The 22,320-nt window shown below is 37.7% G+C and overlaps 3 protein-coding genes across 3 annotated transcripts; 2 read left to right on the forward strand and 1 right to left on the reverse strand.

Moving 5' to 3' along the window:
* Positions 1 to 862: 862 nt before the first annotated feature.
* On the forward strand, positions 863 to 4,387 carry LOC140793857 (ABC transporter G family member 11-like). The gene is made up of 10 exons (XM_073145605.1): positions 863 to 1,506; positions 1,603 to 1,892; positions 1,988 to 2,159; positions 2,244 to 2,366; positions 2,447 to 2,575; positions 2,665 to 2,859; positions 3,092 to 3,178; positions 3,262 to 3,534; positions 3,679 to 3,786; positions 3,866 to 4,387. Exons 1-10 carry the CDS (start codon positions 1,102 to 1,104, stop codon positions 4,217 to 4,219), a joined length of 2,136 nt encoding a protein of 711 aa, XP_073001706.1. The 5' UTR covers positions 863 to 1,101; the 3' UTR covers positions 4,220 to 4,387.
* A 2,016-nt stretch (positions 4,388 to 6,403) lies between these two features.
* Positions 6,404 to 9,600, forward strand: LOC140793600 (E3 ubiquitin-protein ligase HAKAI homolog). The gene is made up of 3 exons (XM_073145168.1): positions 6,404 to 6,700; positions 7,607 to 7,665; positions 8,355 to 9,600. The coding sequence occupies exons 1-3, from the start codon at positions 6,434 to 6,436 to the stop codon at positions 9,427 to 9,429; spliced, it is 1,401 nt and encodes a 466-aa protein (XP_073001269.1). The 5' UTR covers positions 6,404 to 6,433; the 3' UTR covers positions 9,430 to 9,600.
* A 212-nt stretch (positions 9,601 to 9,812) lies between these two features.
* Positions 9,813 to 21,094, reverse strand: LOC140793599 (katanin p80 WD40 repeat-containing subunit B1 homolog KTN80.4-like). Its single transcript, XM_073145167.1, has 17 exons — positions 20,717 to 21,094; positions 20,316 to 20,446; positions 20,079 to 20,196; positions 19,759 to 19,985; positions 19,412 to 19,514; positions 17,924 to 17,994; positions 17,649 to 17,723; positions 17,437 to 17,580; positions 17,244 to 17,361; positions 16,190 to 17,128; positions 15,078 to 15,193; positions 13,450 to 13,575; positions 12,445 to 12,519; positions 12,253 to 12,365; positions 10,654 to 10,770; positions 10,505 to 10,573; positions 9,813 to 10,351 (listed from the first exon to the last, which is right to left on the reverse strand). The coding sequence occupies exons 1-17, from the start codon at positions 20,742 to 20,744 to the stop codon at positions 10,288 to 10,290; spliced, it is 2,634 nt and encodes an 877-aa protein (XP_073001268.1). The 5' UTR covers positions 20,745 to 21,094; the 3' UTR covers positions 9,813 to 10,287.
* Between the last annotated feature and the right edge of the window lie 1,226 nt (positions 21,095 to 22,320).

Here is a 22,320-nt window from a genome sequence, read left to right on the forward strand (position 1 = left end):
AGTCCATAATAAAGTTGACACAGGAGCACAACTTATGCATGGCTTCATAAGCTTTTTGCACTCCATTCTTGATTTCTTATTCCAAAAGGCAAGTGCTTCCAAAGAGTAAAAAGGAAAAAGAAAGAAAGAAAGAAAAAAAGATCCATTTATTAGTTGATGTATAGTTCACAAAAACGAAGGTAGAAGGGGATAAATTCTTGCCAAAGCTTTTCACTTTTTTTCTTTCTCATTGCTAATGGCTCATTCATTGCATGCATTTATTAGTAAGGACCAACTTGAAGCAGTCATTAAATTCATCAAAGCTAAGCCCATCCAGCCCCATATAACACTTATAATATATTTAGATAACGATCTGGTGGAATATATATACCAAGTATATATATATTAACCCTAATGTAAGGAGAGAGAATTAATTGTATAAACTGGACCTACTAATACGAGTATAAAATAATTTTAAAAACAAAAACAAAACGAAATAATGAAACAGTTCATGTACATTCCCCCATTGTTGCAGAGTATGTTGACCTCGAATTTTAAGGTTCAAAATATAACATTTAATTTAAGACTTAAATCTCCCTCGTATTCTTAAAGTCTGCCGTAGCATTCATGATACCAGCAGCCCTCCACCAGCCCAGAATAAATGCATGAAAAATCTATCCATCCATATATCCATCTGAAAGAAGACGAGAAAAGAGAAATGACGTAAATGGCCTTAAATGAAGTGAATGGGTAAATTCGGGTAAGGGTATTTATGTCTTTTAAGTTAAATTGATGTTGATGGGGTTTTTTTTTTAAAAAAAATTAATGTTTTTGAGGGGCATATATGCAAAAGAGAAACCAACTGATACTTGCCATGTTCTCCATTAATTCCTTGCCTTCTGCTCCCATTCAATGCACCCTTCACACCAAAAATCTTCACCGGGAGAGCCCATCTGCATGCTTATCAAGTCAAACAAACAACCACCCATCTCTCTCTCCATATCCATCTTCCTCATGCATTCCCCATTACATTCTTCTCCTATATAAGCTCACATCCAACCATTTCTCAGGTATTAACTTCTTCTTCTTCTTCTTCTTCTTCTTCTTCTGTTGTCCGCCAAGATGAAGGAAGGAGAGATGAGGAGCGCAGCAGAGCAAGTGATGGTGGAGATAGAATCCAACAAGCCGGCAGGGAATGGAGTGGCGGTGGTCACTGGACTCAGCCCACTGAGCGAGACGCTGTGGAAGGAGAAGACAATCACGGACTTCATCGGCGACGTGTCTGCTCGGCTCACCTGGAAGGACTTGACGGTGATGGTCACGCTCCGGCACGGCGAGACGCAGACGGTGCTCGAGGGCCTCACCGGGTACGCGGAGCCGGGGACCCTGACGGCGCTCATGGGCCCCTCCGGCTCCGGGAAGTCCACCCTGCTCGACTCCCTCGCCGGACGCCTCGCCACCAACGCCTTCCTCTCCGGTACCATCCTCCTCAACGGCCGCAAGACGAAGCTCTCCTTCGGAACTGCGGTATAAATAACAACCCTTCTTTAAAACAAAAACTTTTCTCTAGATTACTTTGTAGTTAATTATATTATAGTTCGTGAGATTTGCTTTCTCTCTCAGGCGTATGTTACTCAAGATGACAACTTGCTCGGAACGCTCACAGTTAGAGAAACGATCTCATACTCTGCTCGCCTTCGCCTCCCTGACAAGATGCCACGGGAGGAGAAGAAAGCTCTGGTCGAAGGCACCATCGTCGAAATGGGCCTCCAGGATTGCGCCGACACGATGGTCGGAAACTGGCATCTCCGAGGGATAAGTGGGGGTGAGAAGAGGAGGGTGAGCATTGCCATGGAGATACTCATGCGACCCAGGTTGCTCTTCCTTGATGAGCCCACAAGTGGTCTTGATAGGTAACTCTAGATGAAAATCTTACTAAGATTCCAGATGCTGCGGTCTCATATATGGATACGTTCATTTGAATCGATGATGACCCTAATCCTCGCAGTGCCTCGGCTTTCTTCGTGACGCAAACGCTGCGAGGCCTGGCGAGAGATGGCAGGACTGTGATAGCTTCAATCCATCAGCCAAGCAGCGAGGTCTTTGAGTTGTTTGATCGACTCTATTTGCTATCAGGAGGCAAAACTGTCTACTTTGGCCAAGCTTCTGAGGCACATCAGGTGAACTATCTTACTAATTAGTCTTAGTGTAATTTTACTATGTTTCAATTACAAGTTCTTAACCTTTTATATTCCCCTTTGTAGTTCTTTGCTGAAGCTGGCTTCCCTTGCCCTTCTCTGAGAAACCCATCAGATCATTTCCTTAGGAGCATAAATGCGGATTTTGATAAGGTGAAAGCTACTCTGAAGGGATCAATGAAAACTAGGGTATGCATCTGTTGTAAATTTATTATCTTTCACTACGCAATCGTGACTCGATAGAGCTTTTAATTGTGTTTGTGCCTTAGTTTGCAAGGTCAGATGATCCATTGGAGAAAGTTACTACTGCAGAAGCAATCAGAAGACTCATCGAATTTTATCGCCATTCTCAGTATAATTATGCAGCAAGAGAAAAAGTGGATGAAATCTCCCGAGTTGTATGTACATACATAAGTACTACTTTTTTTTCTCCTTCTCTTCGCAAAATTAGGCCTCAGGAACCAAATTCAGATCTTCTCTTTTGCAGAAAGGAACAGTGTTGGATTCAGGAGGCAGTCAGGCTAGCTTTGGCATGCAGGCTGTTACATTAACGCAGCGCTCTTTTTTAAATATGACGAGAGATTTTGGTTACTACTGGTTGAGGCTCATTATCTACATTCTTGTAACCATCTGCATAGGGACTATCTACTTAAATGTGGGAACAGGACCTACCTCCATTCTGGTAATCTATCTATCTATCTATCTCTCTGTCATTTATTTGATCGATTGGCAAGAAAAGAATTGCCTTCTCGAAAAGGCCTTAAGGGTAAGATGTATCGTCGACAAACTGATGGAAATTTAAATCAAATGTAAATAGACAAGAATTCAGATTGTAACTAGTACTACGAAACACATATTAGTTGTGTATACTAGTGAAGAAAACACATGGTTATCTGATTGTGTTTCTATAACAGGCTAGGGGTGCATGTGCTTCATTTATCTTTGGCTTCGTCACATTCATGTCGATCGGAGGATTCCCCTCATTTGTAGAAGATATGAAGGTATGATAGCCCTGTTATATTGCTGAAATGTGAGACTTGCTCAAGAAATTATAACGCTTTAACGGTTATGTTCCTCGATGCAGGTATTCCAAAGAGAACGGCTAAATGGGCACTATGGTGTCTTAGCATTTGTCATCAGCAATACACTTTCTGCAATGCCATTTCTGATCTTGATAAGTTTTACCTCGGGAACCTTGTGCTACTTTATGGTACGTCTTCACCCGGGTTTCATGCATTACCTCTTCTTTACCTTGTCCCTCTACGCGAGCGTTACCGTGGTCGAGAGCTTGATGATGGCCATAGCCAGTGTAATTCCCAATTTTCTTATGGGAATCATCATAGGAGCAGGGATTCAGGTACGATAATTTACAACTGAAGACAGTTCATGTCATTATTGTCAATTTATTTTCAGTTCATGAGATCAATTTGTATAAATGTCCTGAAACAATGTAAGACAATTTACTTGAGATATATAATTCTCACTACTGCACCATGAACAGGGAATATTCATGCTGGTCTCTGGCTTCTTTAGACTTCCACATGACATCCCAAAACCTTTCTGGAGGTACCCAATGTCATACATCAGCTTCCATTTCTGGGCATTGCAGGTAAGAATTTGGAATCCAGTTAGTATCAAAAATAAAAGAACCTTTGATCAGCCTTACAATTTTGCCTCTTATCTAACAGGGCCAGTATCAAAATGACCTGATGGGTCTCGAATTCGATAATCCACAACTAGGCCCTGCAAAGCTTTCTGGAGAATACTTATTAGAGAACGTATTCCAGATCGACATCAACCGATCGAAATGGTGGGACTTGTCTGTTCTCTTTAGCATGATCATCATCTATCGCCTTCTCTTCTTCATCATGATCAAGGTAAACGAGGACGTGACCCCGTGGATTAGAGGCTACATTGCGAGAAAAAGGCTGCAGAAGATGAATAAGAAGAGTAAGCTGCAGACAAATGCTTCATTGGATATCGCCAATAGGGCACCTTCACTAAGAGGATATGTAGTTGAAACACAAGCTGCCTCTCCTTAGTAACAGATATATAGGAAAACAACTGAAGACTTTTCACATAGCATATATGATGCTGGGAGTGATCAAGCTGTGACCTTTCTTTTCTAAATCTTCTTTTTAACCAAATGAGATGTCATTTTGTTGTTCATACAGTCCACAGATTGAAATTAAGATCTTGTTTCTTATTCACTTGATAGTGTGACAGGAAAGTTGAATGCAGAGGTAGCTGGTCGAGACTTATGACAAAAATGAATGAGAAGATAAAATTTACAGGGCCTAATGCATAGTAGGTGGCATAAAATCAAAGAACACTTTTTAATGCATAGTAGGTGATGCATACAACTAAAGATGATGGTGATTCAGAATCACATTAATGTATCATGTGGACCTTAATGCACTGCAGCTGCATGGACTAAGGTTTTCATTGCCTGCCTGGGTGCAAGTGATGCGGACATCACCGACAGATTATGCTGCAAAGATGTATATGCTTATTTACAGTTGTGATGTCTATATATAGATTCATTTGTATTCAGGTAGAGTTTAACCAAAGAGTTGAGAATTTTGATTTATACAATTGGTGTGAAACTACTAACTTGAGGTTGAAGGTGTGAAACCCTATTCTTAATCGTCTCTTTCTCTCTATATTTTTTCCTAGAAACCTAGTGATACTTGTTTTACTATATTTACTGCCAGTACTGCAAATGGGTAGATAGCTCCTAGGCTAACTTATGCGTTCAATATAGACACAATAAATATAGGTCAAGCATATTAATGGTGAAGTAGCTTTCTTGAAGAATTTACTGATCATATACTCCTAAGAATACCAAGTTGGACTTAACTTATCTTACATTATTTCCAGTGCTCGAGTTTTACTACTCTAACAGACACTGCAGAATATATAAGATGATCGGCGGCGAAGAACCATTCTGATGTTATTTGATTGAAGGAGTTGCCGTTTATGTTTTCACTTTTTTCTTTTCTTCCTACATGATGTTTAACATCACTCCTCTCCATTGAGGTAAAAAGATTAGAAGAGATTTCAATTACTAGATAAAACTTCACTGATCATGCACTGCAAAGAAACATGCAGAAGAGTCCAGAAAAAAGAATTCAGCATCTTGAACTCAAATGTGAAGTAACAAATTATTTGAACTGGAAATAGGCAGAAGGCATTAAATGTTTCATCTGACCATCTCCTTTGAATCGAAGAAAAAGAGCATCCAACTACTAGATAATGTCCAACCTAATAAATATAGGAGTTAAGTGGAGCTATCAGATAATATGAAGTCAATCTAGTTTAGATGCTGCGATTGCGAGATGAGATTATCAGATCATCAACATTGCAGGTAGAGAGTGGACAGTTACTACAAACAATTTGCATTTAGGTGCTACATCAAGGATAGCGAGAATTATTATTATTTTTCTTTTTGAACATTTGAATCCTTGAAATTATGTAATCTACAATGGCTTTTTTCTTTCCTTTTTTGTTCTTAAACATTTGACTTCTTAAGGTGATTTTTTTAAGGTAAAACTCCTGGATACGGTTACAATAAGAGTCTGGTACACAAATGAGAAAAAATATTAAGCGACACTTTTTGACACAAGTCTCAACAACATACAATAGTGAAACGAAGAGAAAGAAAAGAACAAATAGATAAGATATATCAACCATTATTATTATTGTGGGCCTGCGGAAGGAGTGGAAAAAAAATATTTTCTCCCTTGCTTACAAATGGTTATAAAGTAAAGATGAGACTGAAAAATTTTCTCCTTTAATATCAGCAGCTAGGGAAGGATAGGGAAAGAAAGCTAGGCGGCCGCCTTAATTGGCGGCGTTGGAGAGAAAAAAATACTAAAATCCTTAAAATTACTTAAATATACATTTTTACAATGTATTTTCTTCTCAAGCGCTCTATATGCAAATAGGACTTTCACTTATATATTGATACAGAATAAAGAGAAGTTTGCATATTACACCCTGTGGTATATTGAAACATCCCACCGTCCCACGACTAAAAGCAGAACGGTAAGGCAGCCTTTTCTAATTTTAGGAAAAATAAAGGTCCAATTTGCAAATAATTAGAATATGGTTTAAACTGTAAATTATCTTGCACATAGGGTTCTATATGCAAATGTGATGAGAAAATTAAAAATTTCTCCCGAAGACGTATATATCAACATAAGCAAGGCTTTATATGCAAAAAAAAAAAACCCTTCAGAGAGAGAGAGAGAGAGATGCTTCAGATACGTCTGAGCAAGGGCTCGTCGGGCGAGGGCGGCGGAGGTCCGGCGAAGCCTCCGCCGGCGGCAGAGACGGTAACTGTGGCTTGCCCTGACCACCTCGTCCTCGCCGATCTCCCGGTGGCGAAGAGCCTCGGCGCCGTTACGGCCTCCGCCGTCTCAGCTACCCGCACCATTGGTCGCCGCTCTCGCCGCCCACTTGGTGAGCGCGTCCACATCTGCTCTCGCTGCGACTTCCCCATTGCCATCTACGGTCGCCTGGTAAGTGAGCAACCATCGCCTTATCCTAAGTCGTGCCGATTAGGGTTTTGTTTTATGGATTGGTGTGATATTATTGAAAAATGCAGAGGAAATAATTAGAATTGTTAATCATTATCCGAGAATTGGGCTGTTAAGAAGTACAGATGGAAGTTGAATAAACCCTAATAATTCGAACTTTATTGTAGGAACTAGGAAGTTCCTTATCATTTATGATCTTTTGTTTGAATTTAAACTAAGAAAGCAAATTACTTTACACTGTTTGACCCAACGTGGGGCTTTCGGAGGTTTTCCAATTCTTTTCCACTTGACCAGCCATTTCCATTAATGTATCCTGTAGACATACAAAATTACAAACTGCTATCCACATAAACTTTCACATTTAGACCTTATTGTCGATATGTCTTTATGTTTCTCCTTAACATATATCCCCAAACAAAACCAACTCCATAATTTCTGCCTTCAACCTTCAAAATTCCAGATATTAATTTCCATTTAGAATGTAGGTGAAATGAATGGAAATTTTTGTCCATGGGACTGATAACAGCCCTAATTTGCATGGTAATTAATGTCATTGAATCACATTTTGTTGAGATTCACTAAAGAGAATGGTCAATTATACGGCAAGTTGGAGGATATAAAATTTCAAACTAGGACAAAATGTGAATGAATAAGTTGTCTATGGGTGGCAGCAACACTTGAAGAGGTTCATTAGTGTTGAAATTCACTAATGTGGCAGCAACACTTCCCAGGTCTTTTCCTTTGGGTGGTCTACTGGTCCATTAGTGTTGTCTATGAGTACAGCAATTATATAGCAAAACTAAGTTTACATGAATGTATTTTTTAGGTTGATTAATTATCATATTTGCTTTCATTTGAATCATTTCTTACTATTTTTGTTTATTCCAGATTCCTTGCGAGCATGCTTTCTGTTTAACCTGCGCACGGAGTGATTCTAGCTGTCATCTGTAAGACTTCTTTCCCTTCATGTGGTTAGGAATTGCAAATTTCTTATATCTATTGGAATGACTTGTAGTCTTGTACTTTATTGCTTTCTAGTTTTTAGAATATTTTGCTATTTTTGTTTTTGTCTTTTACTCGATAATGATTGGCATTTGAAAACTGATCTGTGAAAGACTTTACTGATAATGTAGTTGCTTTGTTATATAAAGAATGTCATATTAATTATCATCTTTCGGCTATTGAGACTTATAATGTTGATATCTCCCCTGGTGACTATTTTTTGTGTTTCAATCTTGGAGCTTTTAAATCTAAATGAAAGCATTGAGAGGATGAATTCCATTATATTGTTCTCTGTTCTCATTATCATAGATAAAAAATGCTGTGATGTTGGCATTAAAAAGTTTTGGCAGAATCTGAGTTAAAACTGGCCAAGTTTTCACTAACTAAAACCTTTTGTTGTCCTTGTAGCATATAATCTCTTTTTTTCTCTCTTAGCAATTATACTAAGCAACTTTTCTAGTAGTACTTCCGGTGAATAAGTAAGCCTAATGGAAATGTTGCTTGAAACTTTTCACTCATATAGGGTTTGTCAGTTGCTACTATAATTCTCTCGTCTTATTTACTGTTGGATTCTTGCTTGCTTTCTGAAAATAGTTGTTTCTTGCTTCATTTTGTTCTTCTCATTGTTGTGCAGCTGTGATGAACGTATTCAGAAGATCCAGAGTATTAAAATGATGGAAGGAATATTTATTTGTGCTGCTCCTCATTGTCTCAAGTCCTTCCTTAAGAGAACAGAGTTTGAATCTCATATCCAAGACTCTCATGCTAACCTTCTTCAAAACAGCACAGAGAAGGAAGCAGGTAATGAGGCCGAATCTCAAAAGCAATCCCTGCAGCCAGAATCTTCCACAGCACGTGCTCCGCCAAGGCCAGGCTTTTCACCTAATTCAAATACTCAGCTCCAGGACCGTGAAGAACGATCTCGTCATCACCAGTCCTGGGATCAGCAACCCCCGAAGCCACCTGGACAGCCAAAGCTACCAGCATTTCACAGCCGCCAACAGCAACAGCCAGGAGAATCTCAGGCTGAGAACAATCCATCTCAAGGCCCTGAGAGGCCCTATAACTGGATCCCCCAACCACCAAGTTTTGAGAATCAGGGTGGCCCTCCTCCAGACAAGCAAGCTGGGATGCCCCTTGAATCATCATTTGCCAACTTCCCACCTTTGCCTCCTCATCAGCCACCAAACTTTGCAATTCCTATGAACATGAACCAGCCTCTAGTTCAAACGCAGTCTTTCGGTTATCCTCCTCTTCCACAAGATGGAACACATCAATACTATGCTGCTCCTTACCAGATGCAACTGCCCGATGTTGGACAAGACCAAGGCTCAGTTCTGGGGGTTCCACCTGCTCCATCAGGGGCTATGAGCTTTCCAGAGGGATTCCCCCGTCCATGGGGCATGGGTATTGTGGGCATGCCTTTCCAGCCTATCTCTGTTGGCCAAGGAATTCCTGAAGGATTTGCAAACCCTGCAGATCCTCAGGGAGGTGTGGCCTTTTTCCAACCTGATTTTGGCCGGGCACCTGATGGTTCCTTGCTGAATCCAAGGGTACCAGGTAAGGAGCTGCAAGGAGGTCCTGCTGATCATAATGAAAGCAAGGGAGTTTTGGTGCCACCGCAATTACAGATGCCATTGCCGCATTCACTTCCTCCACCACCTCCACTGCCGCCTCCTTCAGGACAGCAGCCTTTTAGTAGGGCATAGTTTGCCAGGTTGATTTAAATTTGAGGTTTGCAGTCTTATGGATGGCAAAGAAAGCATCATCTTCTTCTATATGTAGCAATTAAGTTTGACATGTTATGCACTCTTGGTGCTTATTGAGGTTCTGATGTTTCCTCAGCTTGTTTAACGACTAGGAGTGCATGACTTATGTTATTGCTGATTTCTTTGAATGATCAAGTTTGCCTGTTACGATTTTTAAAAAAAAAAATTTGAAAGCCTGTTGCGATTATGAAAATCCATTTTTGGCCACTTGAGTATTCGTATGAGCATATGAAGATCCTTTCTTCTTCTTTTTTGGTTGAAAGCCTGTCAAGGAATTCCACTACACAAGCAGAAAGGAAGATAACACTGGAGAAAGTCAGAAATAGAAACGACAGTAGAATTGAGAGCTGCACTTCAAAGAATGAATGTATACAGCTGATATAAAGTACTCTTTACAACTGATAGCGAACCAGAAAACCCTTGATTTTTTAAAAGCTACAAACAAACAAATAGACCTTTTGTGTGACTATCTGTGGTATACAGATTAGCAAATCTTTCGAACAGCATGTCAAGGACCCTCTCCATATCAAAGCGAATGATTCACGTGATCTATAAAACATTTGCTATGCCTCATTCTTCCTGGTGCAACTAATTTAGTTCATTCACAGCTGCTGCAGCTTTTGAATAGATAGACTGTTGCACAGAATGGCTTCTCCAAAAGCAGCCGCAGTACCACAATAGTTGCGGTAGATTAGGGAAGCAAAGGAATGGCACAACCATAATAAGACGTGCTGTGGTAAAGGAAGCAAAATAATGGCACTATAACAACCTATGCATCTGTACAAGTCAGTCAGTCAGTCAGAAAACCTCCTGGAGAGTAAGCTGTAACTCCTGTGCCAACTTCCCTATAGAGCCTCCATGTCTGTGAAAACGATAGATAAAGTTATTGTCCTTGAAAGAACTACATTTCAGTTTTCCTTAACAGAATCTGAAGTAGCAATATTCAAGTATCTTCAGAGTAAAGAATAGCATTTACACAGATATGAATTTTCAAATTAGCACAGTGATAAGTTACCGTATGGTAGAAGGGAGACTAGACTTTAATTTTTCCAGTTCAATAAAGCATAAATTGCATCGCTCCAACCTGGATGGAATAAGACATGGTGCCAAGACATCAGCAAAAGAACCAATTAAACCAAAGAGAAAAAGACGGAAACAGGGTACCTCTGTTCTGCCTGAAGATCTACACCAACTGATGGAGCAGCTGACAAAGTTGAGCTGATCACAGGACCAAAGGTTTTAACAAGCTTGAGCAGCATCTCCAAGGCAATGGTCAGGTGCCTGTGACTCAAGATGGTCAATATCGAACTTCACTTAGTGCTTGGTAAGTTGACATACCAGAATTAGAATAGAAGCCAACATCTACATTTGGCACATAATGCTAAAGATTCATAAAGTCAGTACTCAAATGCATGAAACCCGGTTCCAGACTGCTGAATCTTCTTTACAATTGAACTTTATGCTATTTTGTGGTTTTACACAGCAAAAATATAATGTATTCCACTAAGAGAACATGACTATGGAATAACTAGCCTACTTTCATCAAGGAAATAAAAGAAACTAAATGCAAGCATAGCCTAGTAAACAACACTCCCTTATAGACCATTTGGCTCCCAGTAATGATACAACTTGGAGCAAAAGTAAGATAAAGCTCAGGGCTTCAAAAGTTCAGGTTATTAGGAATCCAAAGGTATTGGACAATATTTTCGAGTATTCATCTTTCTGAAAAGAGATCCACTGACCAGATAAGATGGCTAAAAATCCTCAAAGACAGTAGTGACTAGATTTGCCCTGTTCACCTCTACGTTGTAAAAAGGTCTTCTACCTAACTCATGTGTTAGACAGGGCAATTTTGGGTCCAAGGAATTGACTGAACTTCTTTTGCACTTCAGCTAGATAGACAGGTATGCCCCAAGTCAAATACAATCAGAATATACCATAAAAGGCGTAAAACATTACGGATTTAATGTTCTAGCAAATTGCTACTGCACATTCAAATTTATTGGTCAAATATATTTTAGTATTATGTGTTAGTTTTGAATTACTCGAGTGAAGCCAAGCATAATGCTTTCTTCCAGAATGTTATGTCTTTCACTTTTAGGTTTATATTCTCCAACATTGACCTAGCAACTGGGATTTCATATTTCATTAGCAGAAGAGTCTCCTTGCTCTGCTGCATAAAGCTTTAAACTTTACCATGGTATATTGAGGTAACCAGCTCACAGGTGCAGCCCCGTGTGAATATGGGTCTCGCAAGATTGAATAGTCGATGGACCTAGTAGTGTAGTAGATTAGAAATAACTATCCTTTTCACTTCATTTGAGGTAAATACCAGCCTGAATTTATAACTTCTCTACATTAATAAAATACCATAAACAGTTTTACTTATTAGATGCATACTTTAATTGAAGTTATAATATAACACCTTACACCAAAATTTTGATTAGCTGTCATTTGGTATATTTGTAAGTCGGATCAGATTAGTTGAAATTTATTGAAATTTATCATATTATTTCTTAGTTTTTTTTTTTTTCTTTCACAACTCATTTCTTCACAATTTAGTCAGGTTTTGATCTTGTTAAGTTTAAATTGTCTAGAACTTGTATATTCGCCTATGTACACTAGAGGTTTTGCCCCATAATCACTATATATCAGTGGGTACCTTTTATAGGATTGACATGCTTCGAGGAAATCAAGTTTTTAATGGTTATAAAGGAGCTGAACAAAAATAATACGGAGCAAAGATAAGTAAAGAAAAAATACCTGTCAAACCTGCTTTCAAGAATGCTTGTGATGATTGGTAGAAGAAAAGTGCAAATGTCTAGTGTGATAATATCGCTCTTTTCCATCAATACACTAACTACGTCAGCAGAGACCTGTAGAAAGAAGATATTGATATTAAACAAATCTCCTCTGTAAAAGAAATACATATGAAAGACAACATGAAGTACACACAGCATGATCCGACATCCTTTGCATTGCATTAACGATACCCCGCATATCATTCTTTTCCCAAAGCCGGTGAACCACCTGCAAATTTTCCAGAAGGCATACAAACAGTTCAATGGATGAAAGATTTACTAAGTAAGAACCACAGCATAACTTGCTTGACTTTACAAGTAACAGGACTAAAGAAAAGGAAAGTTTTTGTCAAGGTGATATCCATCATGCCTGACAGTGTCCCCATCAATTTCAAGTTGTTTAACTATAGAACTTTTAGAGCGTATAGCATTGTCCAAATTGGTAATACACTTGAAGGAACAAATACCAAAATAATATAATTTACAGAATTTATATCACTGAATAAGAAGCCAATTATCTGCAATGGACTGAATTATATATGCAATTTTGTTAAATTAACAACAGTAAAAATTGATGTCACTGTCATTTAATAACAAGTTGTCTTTAACCTTTTCTTTTCTGTCCTGAATGTAATTTATGAATTATGAAAGTTGGATTCTGCAATCTACACTATCTTGATGTTTTATGGCTTTTTGAGCCACTTCATCTTCCACTGCTTCACTAAGGTTGAGGTGAGAATCCATGTGCACCCAACACATGAATCTCAGAATCTGTGCCTTCTATTTACTTCATCTTCTCCAAGTCCAACAAATGCTGGAGGATTCTCCTTTCTTATGTGAAATTCTCCTTTTTATATGCGATCTTAATATGCAGAAAATAATATAAATGGTTCCTGCCAATCTGTTGCCTTTCAAAGAATCCAGCCATGCCTCTCAATGACAGAAGTTCCATCAACTAGAAAAACGACACCAATCATATAGAAAAACATAAATGTTGACGCAGGTTGTGAAACACCACCAAGCTACATGAAATCATAGTTTCATATCTTGAAGCAACTTACTGACAAGCTGAAATCCAGCAGGAAACATCAGGACATTTCATTTTGTCATCCTTGCCGATCAGAGCAGTAAATTTTGTCAAGATACAACACATAATTACCTGTAATTTCGTTAAACGGAACTGCCATGTTCTCAGGACTCGTAAGTGCTGTTCCATTATACCAGAAATAACATCCTCGTCACCAGCAGATATTGTATCTTTTCCAGCAAATGAAGAGCCTTCTCTCTGTTTCAAACATTGGAACACGAGAAATGTCAAAAAAACTTGTAGATTAAATATACTTACAAACTATAGAACCAGGTTACCTATTGGCAACTGGAACTTAAAAGGCAGATTTCCACACATTAAGTGTCCTTACATACAATGAACAAGAGAGAACAGTTTTCCAATCAAAGTGGCAAAACGCCAATTAGGAACACATATAAAGGACATACTGAAGTAAGAACTATCTATTTTCAAATTATATTATGCCTTTACTTTGAACATCAGGAGCTCCAATGATATCAATCTTCATATATACATAAGCTAAATTCTACCACTAATGGTTATTTATGATCCAAATATGGATACAAAATTCTTGCATTGCACCTTCTGGTATGCAGGGGACTCTCTAGATGGTATTTTCAATTTGTTCAAGTTATACATGTAACGTTAATCTCAAATCTATGAAAGAATAGGATAGTACCTGATGACCAAGGGCAGATTCAAAGTTATACTTAGGAAATCATGTAAACAGCTACATAATATCCATTTTCTAATAACATTTATAGTCCAGGAGCATATTAAACTAGCAGCAGAAGCAGCAGCAAACAATAGAGAGTGAAAACAGATAATAAGTTAAGCTACTGATGCATATTGATGTAACTTGTGCTGTTCCTTGACAGATTACACATGACGGACTCTTAAGGAAAGAGATCAAATAAACAAGAAATCATTTTTGTTGATCCCATGTTGAAGTAATGGAATTGAAGGAGCTGACCTGTATAATGAGGGCACTTATTTTCAATACTTCTATTGATGTGGGAATTCTGACAGTGTTATCTGATAATTATCCAAAAGAAGGAAAGATTGCAGCTGTCTCATCCAAAAGTTAAGATCTAACTATAGAGCAATCAAGTTCCTGCTAAGGAATCTGCACTATAAAGGGCCTAGCTGATATTGACGACCCTCCAGCTGTCTCATTCAAATTCATCTTTCTTTCCAATTTCAAGACGTTGATACTTCAGAAATTTCAATAATCCATCAAAATAAATGAGAAGATGGCCCATTCTACTCAGAATCAGATTATCTTTTTTCCCCTATTATGGCGCAGCAAGATAATAATTGAGCCTCAATTCCCTCATAAAGTTGTAATTTACTAGATAAAATCTTGGCATGCATCTAGAGTCATTCACCTCCTTAACCATCAGATTTTGTATAAATTTCTCCATTCAGAAAAGCTAAGTGAGTGTAAAATGCAACTTCACAACCTTGGCAATACCTCCTTTAAATTTGTCGTCTTCTCAATATTCATCATACTTTGTACAACTTGAAAAGAACAAAAAAAACCTAAAAAATGAAGGCAAAAAGAAGTTTCTGACATTCATAAGTGAAATGATCAGACAAGGTATGAGCTAAGGAAAGCCAACCACCTCCAGTGCAAAGAGGAAGGAAAAAGGCAGAACATAAGAGAATTTTGGAAGAACATCACTGCTCAATAATCAAAATCTGGATGAAGAATGTAATACCGAAAAAGTGATGTCAGCAGCTGGCATTGCTTCAGAGGAATAACTTCTTACTGGCCCTTCATTTATAGGAACCATTTCATTCCTTTCCCAGCTTGCAACTCGTAATCTTGTTCTTCCTACATAGTTATCATGATAACAAATACTGAAGATTAACAGATGTTAACAAGTTTAACAGACAAGAAGATATATGAAAATTAACTCTTTTGAAACTTCAACAAAAAAGTGCATCTTTTATTGTCTTTCATATCGTCTAACACAAAAGGGAGATGATACTGTTTCAGCTACTAATGTATTCCAAAAAGTTCAGTTATGCTTAAAACTGAAATACATAAAATTGACATCAGAACATTAGTAGTTGCAGAAAAGGAAAAAGATTGCCCTTATATCATGATTTGTAGTTTTGTACACCAACATATTTGCAAGCAACAAGTCACAAATATATACATATATGGAATATATGTGTGCAATTGAACTAGGCTACTAGTGACTGTATTTAAGGCAATATTGTCAGCTCTAGATGCTAGTGATTTATATTTAAGAGCCAAGTCTTCTGCTTATAATTACATCATTGTCTAGAAAATGAAAACCATGATTTTGGAGATTTCTTTCCAATCAAGTGGTTCCAAATTTATCAGTTTGAACAGCTGATAGAAGATATTTAGTTAACTAGTTCAGAGTAATTCAAATCAGTTGATTGTTGTTTTTACATGCTTTCAAACGTCTAACTTTGTTTCTCTGTTAATATATGCTATTTCAATATTCCTGTTAGCATCGTCTCTTTTATGGCATTTAATGCATAGTGAAAGTAAATGCATGTCCAGAACTTTTTTTGTCTATCGACACTTTAAAAATTGGAGGAGGACGTGTCCAATAGATATTAGTATATTTAAGAAAATCAATAGCAAGAAAAATGTGGAAGATTTTTAGCAGATCACTGTCTGCAAGGATGAGTGCAACTTGAGTTCATATCTTCAAACAATATGAGCGGAATATGCAGAGTATTCTATGATAAGTAGATATTCTGATACAAAGGTTAAAAGAGAACGATGCAGAAAGGCCATACAAAAAGTACATAATCATTACTTGGTAATTCCCCAGTATGAAAAACTCACCATAGCCAACATCGTAATTTTGGCTTGGTTCCATCAATCTATTTGCTCCAAACTTCCCTGTCCTATTGAATTTAACAGGCTTCATGTTTGCTTCATTGGCAGGTAATGGATTTTTAACACCATCAACAACAGATTTAGTATATTGATCATCATCTTCAACGTATTCAACATTCTCACTGTCTATAGAACTAGAACTAGTGGGGGTAGTTTCTCCCTTTGAATCATCTCTTCTATGTAGATTAGCACCTTTTGACCGCATTGCATATGGTAGTGCTACCCCACCACCATTATCTCTTCCAGAGTCAGTTGCCTGATCCACTCTTAAGTTAGTTATGAGGATGTTAGGTGCAATATCAGCAGTTATGTTTCTAGGATCTGCAGCCAGATCCACTCCTGAACCAGTTCTTGGTAAAATAAAAGGTATCACACTACTAGTTGGTCCGATTGGATTAGCAGCCAGATCCCCCCTCGAGCTAGTACTAGTTCTCGGGACAATGACTGGTATTACATGGCTTGCTGCTTTTCTAGGATTGGCAGAAATACTAACTCTTGAGCTAATTCTTGGAACAATGACAGGTGCCGCAGTAGAGATTTCTTTGTTACTCGCATCCCCACTTGAGCTAGTTCTAGGGGGTACCACAACATCAGCTTCTTTTGCAGGATTGGTAGAAAGGTCCACTTTAGATCTAGTTCTGGGGACAGCAGAAGGTGCAACATCAGCACTTTCTTTTCTACAATCAGCAGTTGCTTCCAATCTTGAACTAATTCTAGGGGAACTGGCACGGATGGCATCAGACTTGTTGGCATTCTGAACATTAGTTGTTCCTTGGGTCTTTGATGAATTCCTCTTGAACATTGTAAAAGAAGATCTGTTTGGACTCGTCCTTGAACCAGAGCTTGATCCAATTCTCTGGGGAACACCAGAAGAACTACCACTAGCTGCAGTTTGAAAAAAAGAAGTAAACAATAGTGTAGTTTTTATTTTATGAAGATAGAAAAGCTCTAAAGAACTAAGAATCCTACAACTTAAAAGGACAAGTGCCTATAACAGTACCTGAATCTTTTGAAATGGATAATCTTCCCAAGCTAGCCTTTACATCAGTTTGTGTGGGCGCATTAATGCTTGCATTAGATTTTTCTTCGGCACTCCTAACTGAGTATGGCTCAACAAGCTGTAACTCAAGATATCAGGAATATACATGATGGTTTAGTTAAATAATCACAAGTAATAGAGAGCTGGATCATACCGACAAGTCGACAACCCATATTCCTACACAAGTTTGGTTGTATGAGCACCCCAGAAGCTTCCCCTCGTGGACATTTAGATCTGATAACCTAGACCACCCCACATCGACCACATCATGACATCTTATTGGTTCCCAAGAGAGAACCTAGAAGTAAAAAACGTTAGTGAAATATTCTACTCAGGCAAGAGAAGAGTAATAGATAGATAATATACCTTCAAGCTTTCATGTAATCCACAAAACAGTGTTCTTCCATCACTGTTGAAAGTCATAGAGCGAACACCACTGGTCTGGAAAATGAAGTTTGGTCATTTTACATATTAACAAGTAACTGATCATGAAATATTCTGTAAGCAGCCGATAGCTACTTAATCCATCTACCATTTGTCAGTAAATCATGATCAAAATGAACAGATTGTTGTTATAGATGAGACCAGCAAAGAGTGTCGCTCAATGTTCAAACACTAAGCTATAATAAGATGTCTGATACCTCAGGCCCAGATGATCCAATCAGTTCAAAAGTCTCCAGGTCCCAAAATTTAACAGTCTTATCAGCTGAACCTGCAACATTTCGAGAGATCATAAATGAAAGCTAAGTCGTAGAAAATCTGCTTATGCATTAAATATGAAATATATGGATTCACTTGAAGTAACTACTTGATAGATAGATGTCCAGTATATAGCTATTCATCATCAGAAGTCTCAACAAAATGAGCTCTTTTCTTAGTTTGTAATACAAAGCTACAAAGAATTTTAAACATGAGACAGCATCATGTTGCATGGTATAGAATTCCCAAAAAAATGCCGCTGCTATAAGTGCTTATAGCTTATGTACTTCTAAGTACTTATTTGTCTTTAGCTTTCAAAAACTTGAAATCACACATATCATATACAACATCCACAGTCTAAAATTCGTATCTTTATCCTTCTATTCATGTTAGGTTCAATTCTGTCATTCCTGTATTCATTTATGTCATTCCAACAATACTTGGACAAAGCCAAAAGGTACAATTTCTTTCGTTACACAGAATACCCTACTAAATTCTGAATACCATTTACAAAATGTAACATGGAATTGTGTTATGCTTGGTTCTTTGGCAATTCCCTACAGCAAATGCTAGGAGCTCAAGTTCCAATCTCTACCCTATCTTGCCAACTTGCCAACATCATTTTCTTCTAAGACAACTAATTCTGGTTGAAACAAATGAATTTTTAACAAACTATAAAATCACTAAACTACGTGACAAAATGGTAAGTTCTTTTTGAGTAAATCAGAAGGCCTACACTTCACTTCCTATGACCTATATTTTTTTCTCCCCCATGCACCTTTTTTTTTCAAAGAACCAGAAGTTGGTATTCCTCTCACTTGACACTCTGACACCTCATAATTGGAATTTTCTATTCTTCATGGCTAAAATGTCATCTCCATCTTTAAATTCCCCAGGAACAAGAAATGTTCTTAAAAGATCCATAAAGAAGTAGATAAAATGGATTGTGATCTGCTAACAATAAAACTATCAGGATGTGAACAATATGGTTCTCTCGGAAAATAACGCGATGAATCCACCTTTCAAAAGAGAAACAATTTTATGGATCAATATTCTTAACATGCTTCTAGTAATATAGTTGTACTCCTTTTCTGTTTAAGGATATAAATGGCATGTTCAGATTGAACATGTATCCTTTACAAATCAAGGACAGAACTTGCTACGGTAAAACCCACTCATCAGCCCTTCCATTTTGTTGATCTTTTAATGTCAATGTAATACTAATAAGGTTACCTATGTAAACATTCGATGGTACACACATTTATCGGAACGCATATGTTAATGTGAATCTTCATGGATATAAACCCCCTCTAATGATTCTGGGATATTTTAACAAGGATAAAAGTCCTCAAACATAATCCTAATGGATCTGCTTTAAAACAATCAAAAATATGAATATCAGCACAGAAGGGTAGGAAAATGTATCTAACCTGTCGCCAGTAGAAACTCATGAGGGTGGAAATCTATACACTGAATCTGACCCTCGTGAACTTTGAAGTCAGTCAAGAGCTTCCCAGCAGTCAAATCCCAGATCTGCCCAGAATATTCAGAGCCAGAGCAAGAATTATGTGCAGCTACAAAGTATCTAGAAAGTTTTATTAGTGCAATCTGTAGGTTAAGAAAGCCTATTACAATGGCATGAACAACAAAACTGCCACATAGAAATGGCACTGTACTAACTTTAAAGGATAAGAACATATAAAATTCAACAAAACTCTTATCTACATCCTGTTAGTCTTGTGAGAGTACAAATAAGCAATGAGGACCGACCAATTACCTTCACCGTGTTGTCCTCCCCACCAGAAACAACCCACCGACCATCAGGGGTGAATCTAAGCACACTAACTCCACGAGTGTGACCCTTGTATGTGTGAATGCATCCCTTTCTTCGAATATCCCATATCTTTAGGTTAGTATCCAATGAACCAGATGCAAAGAATTCCCCAAATGGATGGAAGTCGATTGATATACAATTGGACCTGTGCCCTGTGAGAGTGCGAACAACTGGAGGCCAAAAGAAACATCAGATTGTTAGAAAGTTGTTCCCTTTCCACATTAACAGTAATGTAAATTTCACGAGGATGAACCAATTTACACCTTTCGCCTCCTCCAGGTCCCATAATTTTATAGTGCCACTTGCCGCTCCAGCGGCCACAAGAATTTCAGAAGAATCAAAGCTCACTGACTCAACTGGACTTGTATGTCCCGATAGGCTCTGAACATGGGAAAAATTATACATTTCTTTAACAATAATTGATATAATCTAGGCATAAATCTAGCATTTTCTTATAAGCAATAGGAGAGAGCTACTCTGGGAGTTTTCAAGTAACCTACCAATATGGCATTTGGCTTGCCTATAGCCCAAAGATTAACCTTGTGATCCTCCCCACCGGTGAGGAGAACCCTCGAAGTCTTCTTTGCGATCTTGAGACAATTGACATTGGAAGCATGCGCTACAAACTCCTCTAGACGCACTAGTCAAGGCATCCCAAATCGGATCCCACGATGAATACCCAAATTCTAATTCAAACACATTTTCGCCAAATCCAAAACAAAACAAGAAAAAAAGTACGATCCAAGGGACCACAAACAATTTCACGAAAAAAAAGGAAAAAAAAAAAAGAACGTCTTCGTCAAATGGGAACGTTTAGGGAACAAGATCACCAAAAATCTCCATCAAGATCAAACCCAACAATTAAATCAATAAAAAGAACAGTAGGCAAGCAATAGGATACGGAGCTTGTACGCGCGCTTGGTTGCCATCTCGAATCCGGCAACCCACGAATCAAAAAGATCTCCCTCTTCTTACCCTCCAATATCAAACAGCAGCCCCCAAATCTGACGAACTCGAATCCCGCCCTCCCGCTTTTCTCATCAAACCTCTCAGAGAGAGGGAGGGAGAGAGAGAGGAGAAGAAGAAGAAGAAGACGACGACGACGACGACGAAAAGGGAAGGAGTCGCAATGATCTTGTTCTCGAGAATGTTTTTATTGACCTTTTCCTTTTAATCCTCCAAAGAAGAGGAAAAAAAATTATCTTTTTTGTACTCTCGCCCTCCTCCCTCTCTCTTTGGTTTCTTTTCGAGTTGAGGCGTGGCTTTGCGGCCTCGCACTGGATTTGGTTGTTATCCGGGGCTTTCTTTTTATCTTAAACCCCCCCCTCTTGCTTTAGTTAAGCAGCTTTCTCTCTTTAGCTGGCTGTCTTTTTTACTTTTTGCCCCCTTCTTAAACTCATAATGACATAAATCTAGCGTTAGTATAACAAATCTTGTAATAATCGCCGTCTTTGGTAGTCCTGTGTGCACGTAGAGTAATGTTGCCTAAACACCCTAAGGATACATTACAATGTACGCCAAATGATAGGGATTTTTTTTCCATTGTACCCCTGCTTTTATGTGTTTATTACTGTTTACACCATTTTCTTCTCAGTATTTTTATTTTTATTTTAATACGTGCATTTTTATTAAATCATAAAAGGCACCCGGGGTGACCCTTCCATTGGTTATTAAAATTTAGAGATAATTACACTCTAGACTCTTAAATTAGTGCTCATTTCCATATAGACATCAAATCATTTCTTAATAATTATTAATGATTAGGATTTTCTATGCGTCATACACAAAAAAAAAAAAGATTTTTTTTAGAGAAGTATAGTCTCTAATTAAACAATTAGGAATGCTCTTACAATATGAGCTTCTCTTTTAATTGTCTAAATATATTACTATTAAAAATACATAGAGAATCAATCAACTTTAGAACTCACAATTATGGAAATTATAAAGTCAACTCCAATTATAATAATTAGTTCGGTGTAAGTGACTTTGATTCGACAATGTGTAGAACTTAAACTAATAATTTCAACACAACAATTTAAAGTAGTGGGTCAACGGTGATCAACTTAGAGTTATTATGAGACTTAGTATACTGACTAAAAATTTTAGTAGAATCTAAGTATCATTGTATTAAATAATAATTAGTCTTTTGTCTAGTCTATATCTAGCCTTGAAGCTCTTAAATAATTAATAAACTTAGTTAGTGAATAAAGGGGTAATTACTAAAAGAAATGTCTTTACCCAAAAGTGAGCATGTCCCGTTAATTATTAAGCATTACTTCATACTTAAATAGTTAAAAGAGGGTTATCAACTAATCATGCTCTGACCAAAGTTGATTTAAAGGACATTGGTTGACCAAGTTACCCATTGACAAAAAAATTTAGAGAAGAGAACAATATTGGTTATTTTTTTAATTGATTTCGTATGAATGGAGATAAGGATAAGTGTTTGTAAAGCAAAAGTTACCGTGTACATGATTATAACGCATAAAGAATATTTATATACTC

This window comes from Typha latifolia, chromosome 8, assembly GCF_019914945.1.
Source record: "Typha latifolia isolate L0001 chromosome 8, TyphaL0001v2, whole genome shotgun sequence".
Lineage (NCBI taxonomy): Eukaryota > Viridiplantae > Streptophyta > Magnoliopsida > Poales > Typhaceae > Typha > Typha latifolia.

Coding starts and splice junctions, on each gene's coding strand:
- LOC140793599 (XM_073145167.1), bottom strand. CDS start 20,744: ATGGCAACCAAGCGCGCGTACAAGCTCC. Junction 17,129..17,243: donor ATCCATTTCAAAAGATTCAG/GTACTGTTATAG, acceptor TTCAAACTGCAG/CTAGTGGTAGTTCTTCTGGT. Junction 10,352..10,504: donor AGTCTCCCTTCTACCATACG/GTAACTTATCAC, acceptor TCGTTTTCACAG/ACATGGAGGCTCTATAGGGA.
- LOC140793600 (XM_073145168.1), top strand. CDS start 6,434: ATGCTTCAGATACGTCTGAGCAAGGGCTCGTCGGGCGAGGGCGGCGGA. Junction 6,701..7,606: donor TTGCCATCTACGGTCGCCTG/GTAAGTGAGCAA, acceptor TGTTTATTCCAG/ATTCCTTGCGAGCATGCTTT. Junction 7,666..8,354: donor AGTGATTCTAGCTGTCATCT/GTAAGACTTCTT, acceptor ATTGTTGTGCAG/CTGTGATGAACGTATTCAGA.
- LOC140793857 (XM_073145605.1), top strand. CDS start 1,102: ATGAAGGAAGGAGAGATGAGGAGCGCAGCAGAGCAAGTGATGGTGGAG. Junction 2,160..2,243: donor AAGCTTCTGAGGCACATCAG/GTGAACTATCTT, acceptor TCCCCTTTGTAG/TTCTTTGCTGAAGCTGGCTT. Junction 2,367..2,446: donor AGGGATCAATGAAAACTAGG/GTATGCATCTGT, acceptor TTTGTGCCTTAG/TTTGCAAGGTCAGATGATCC.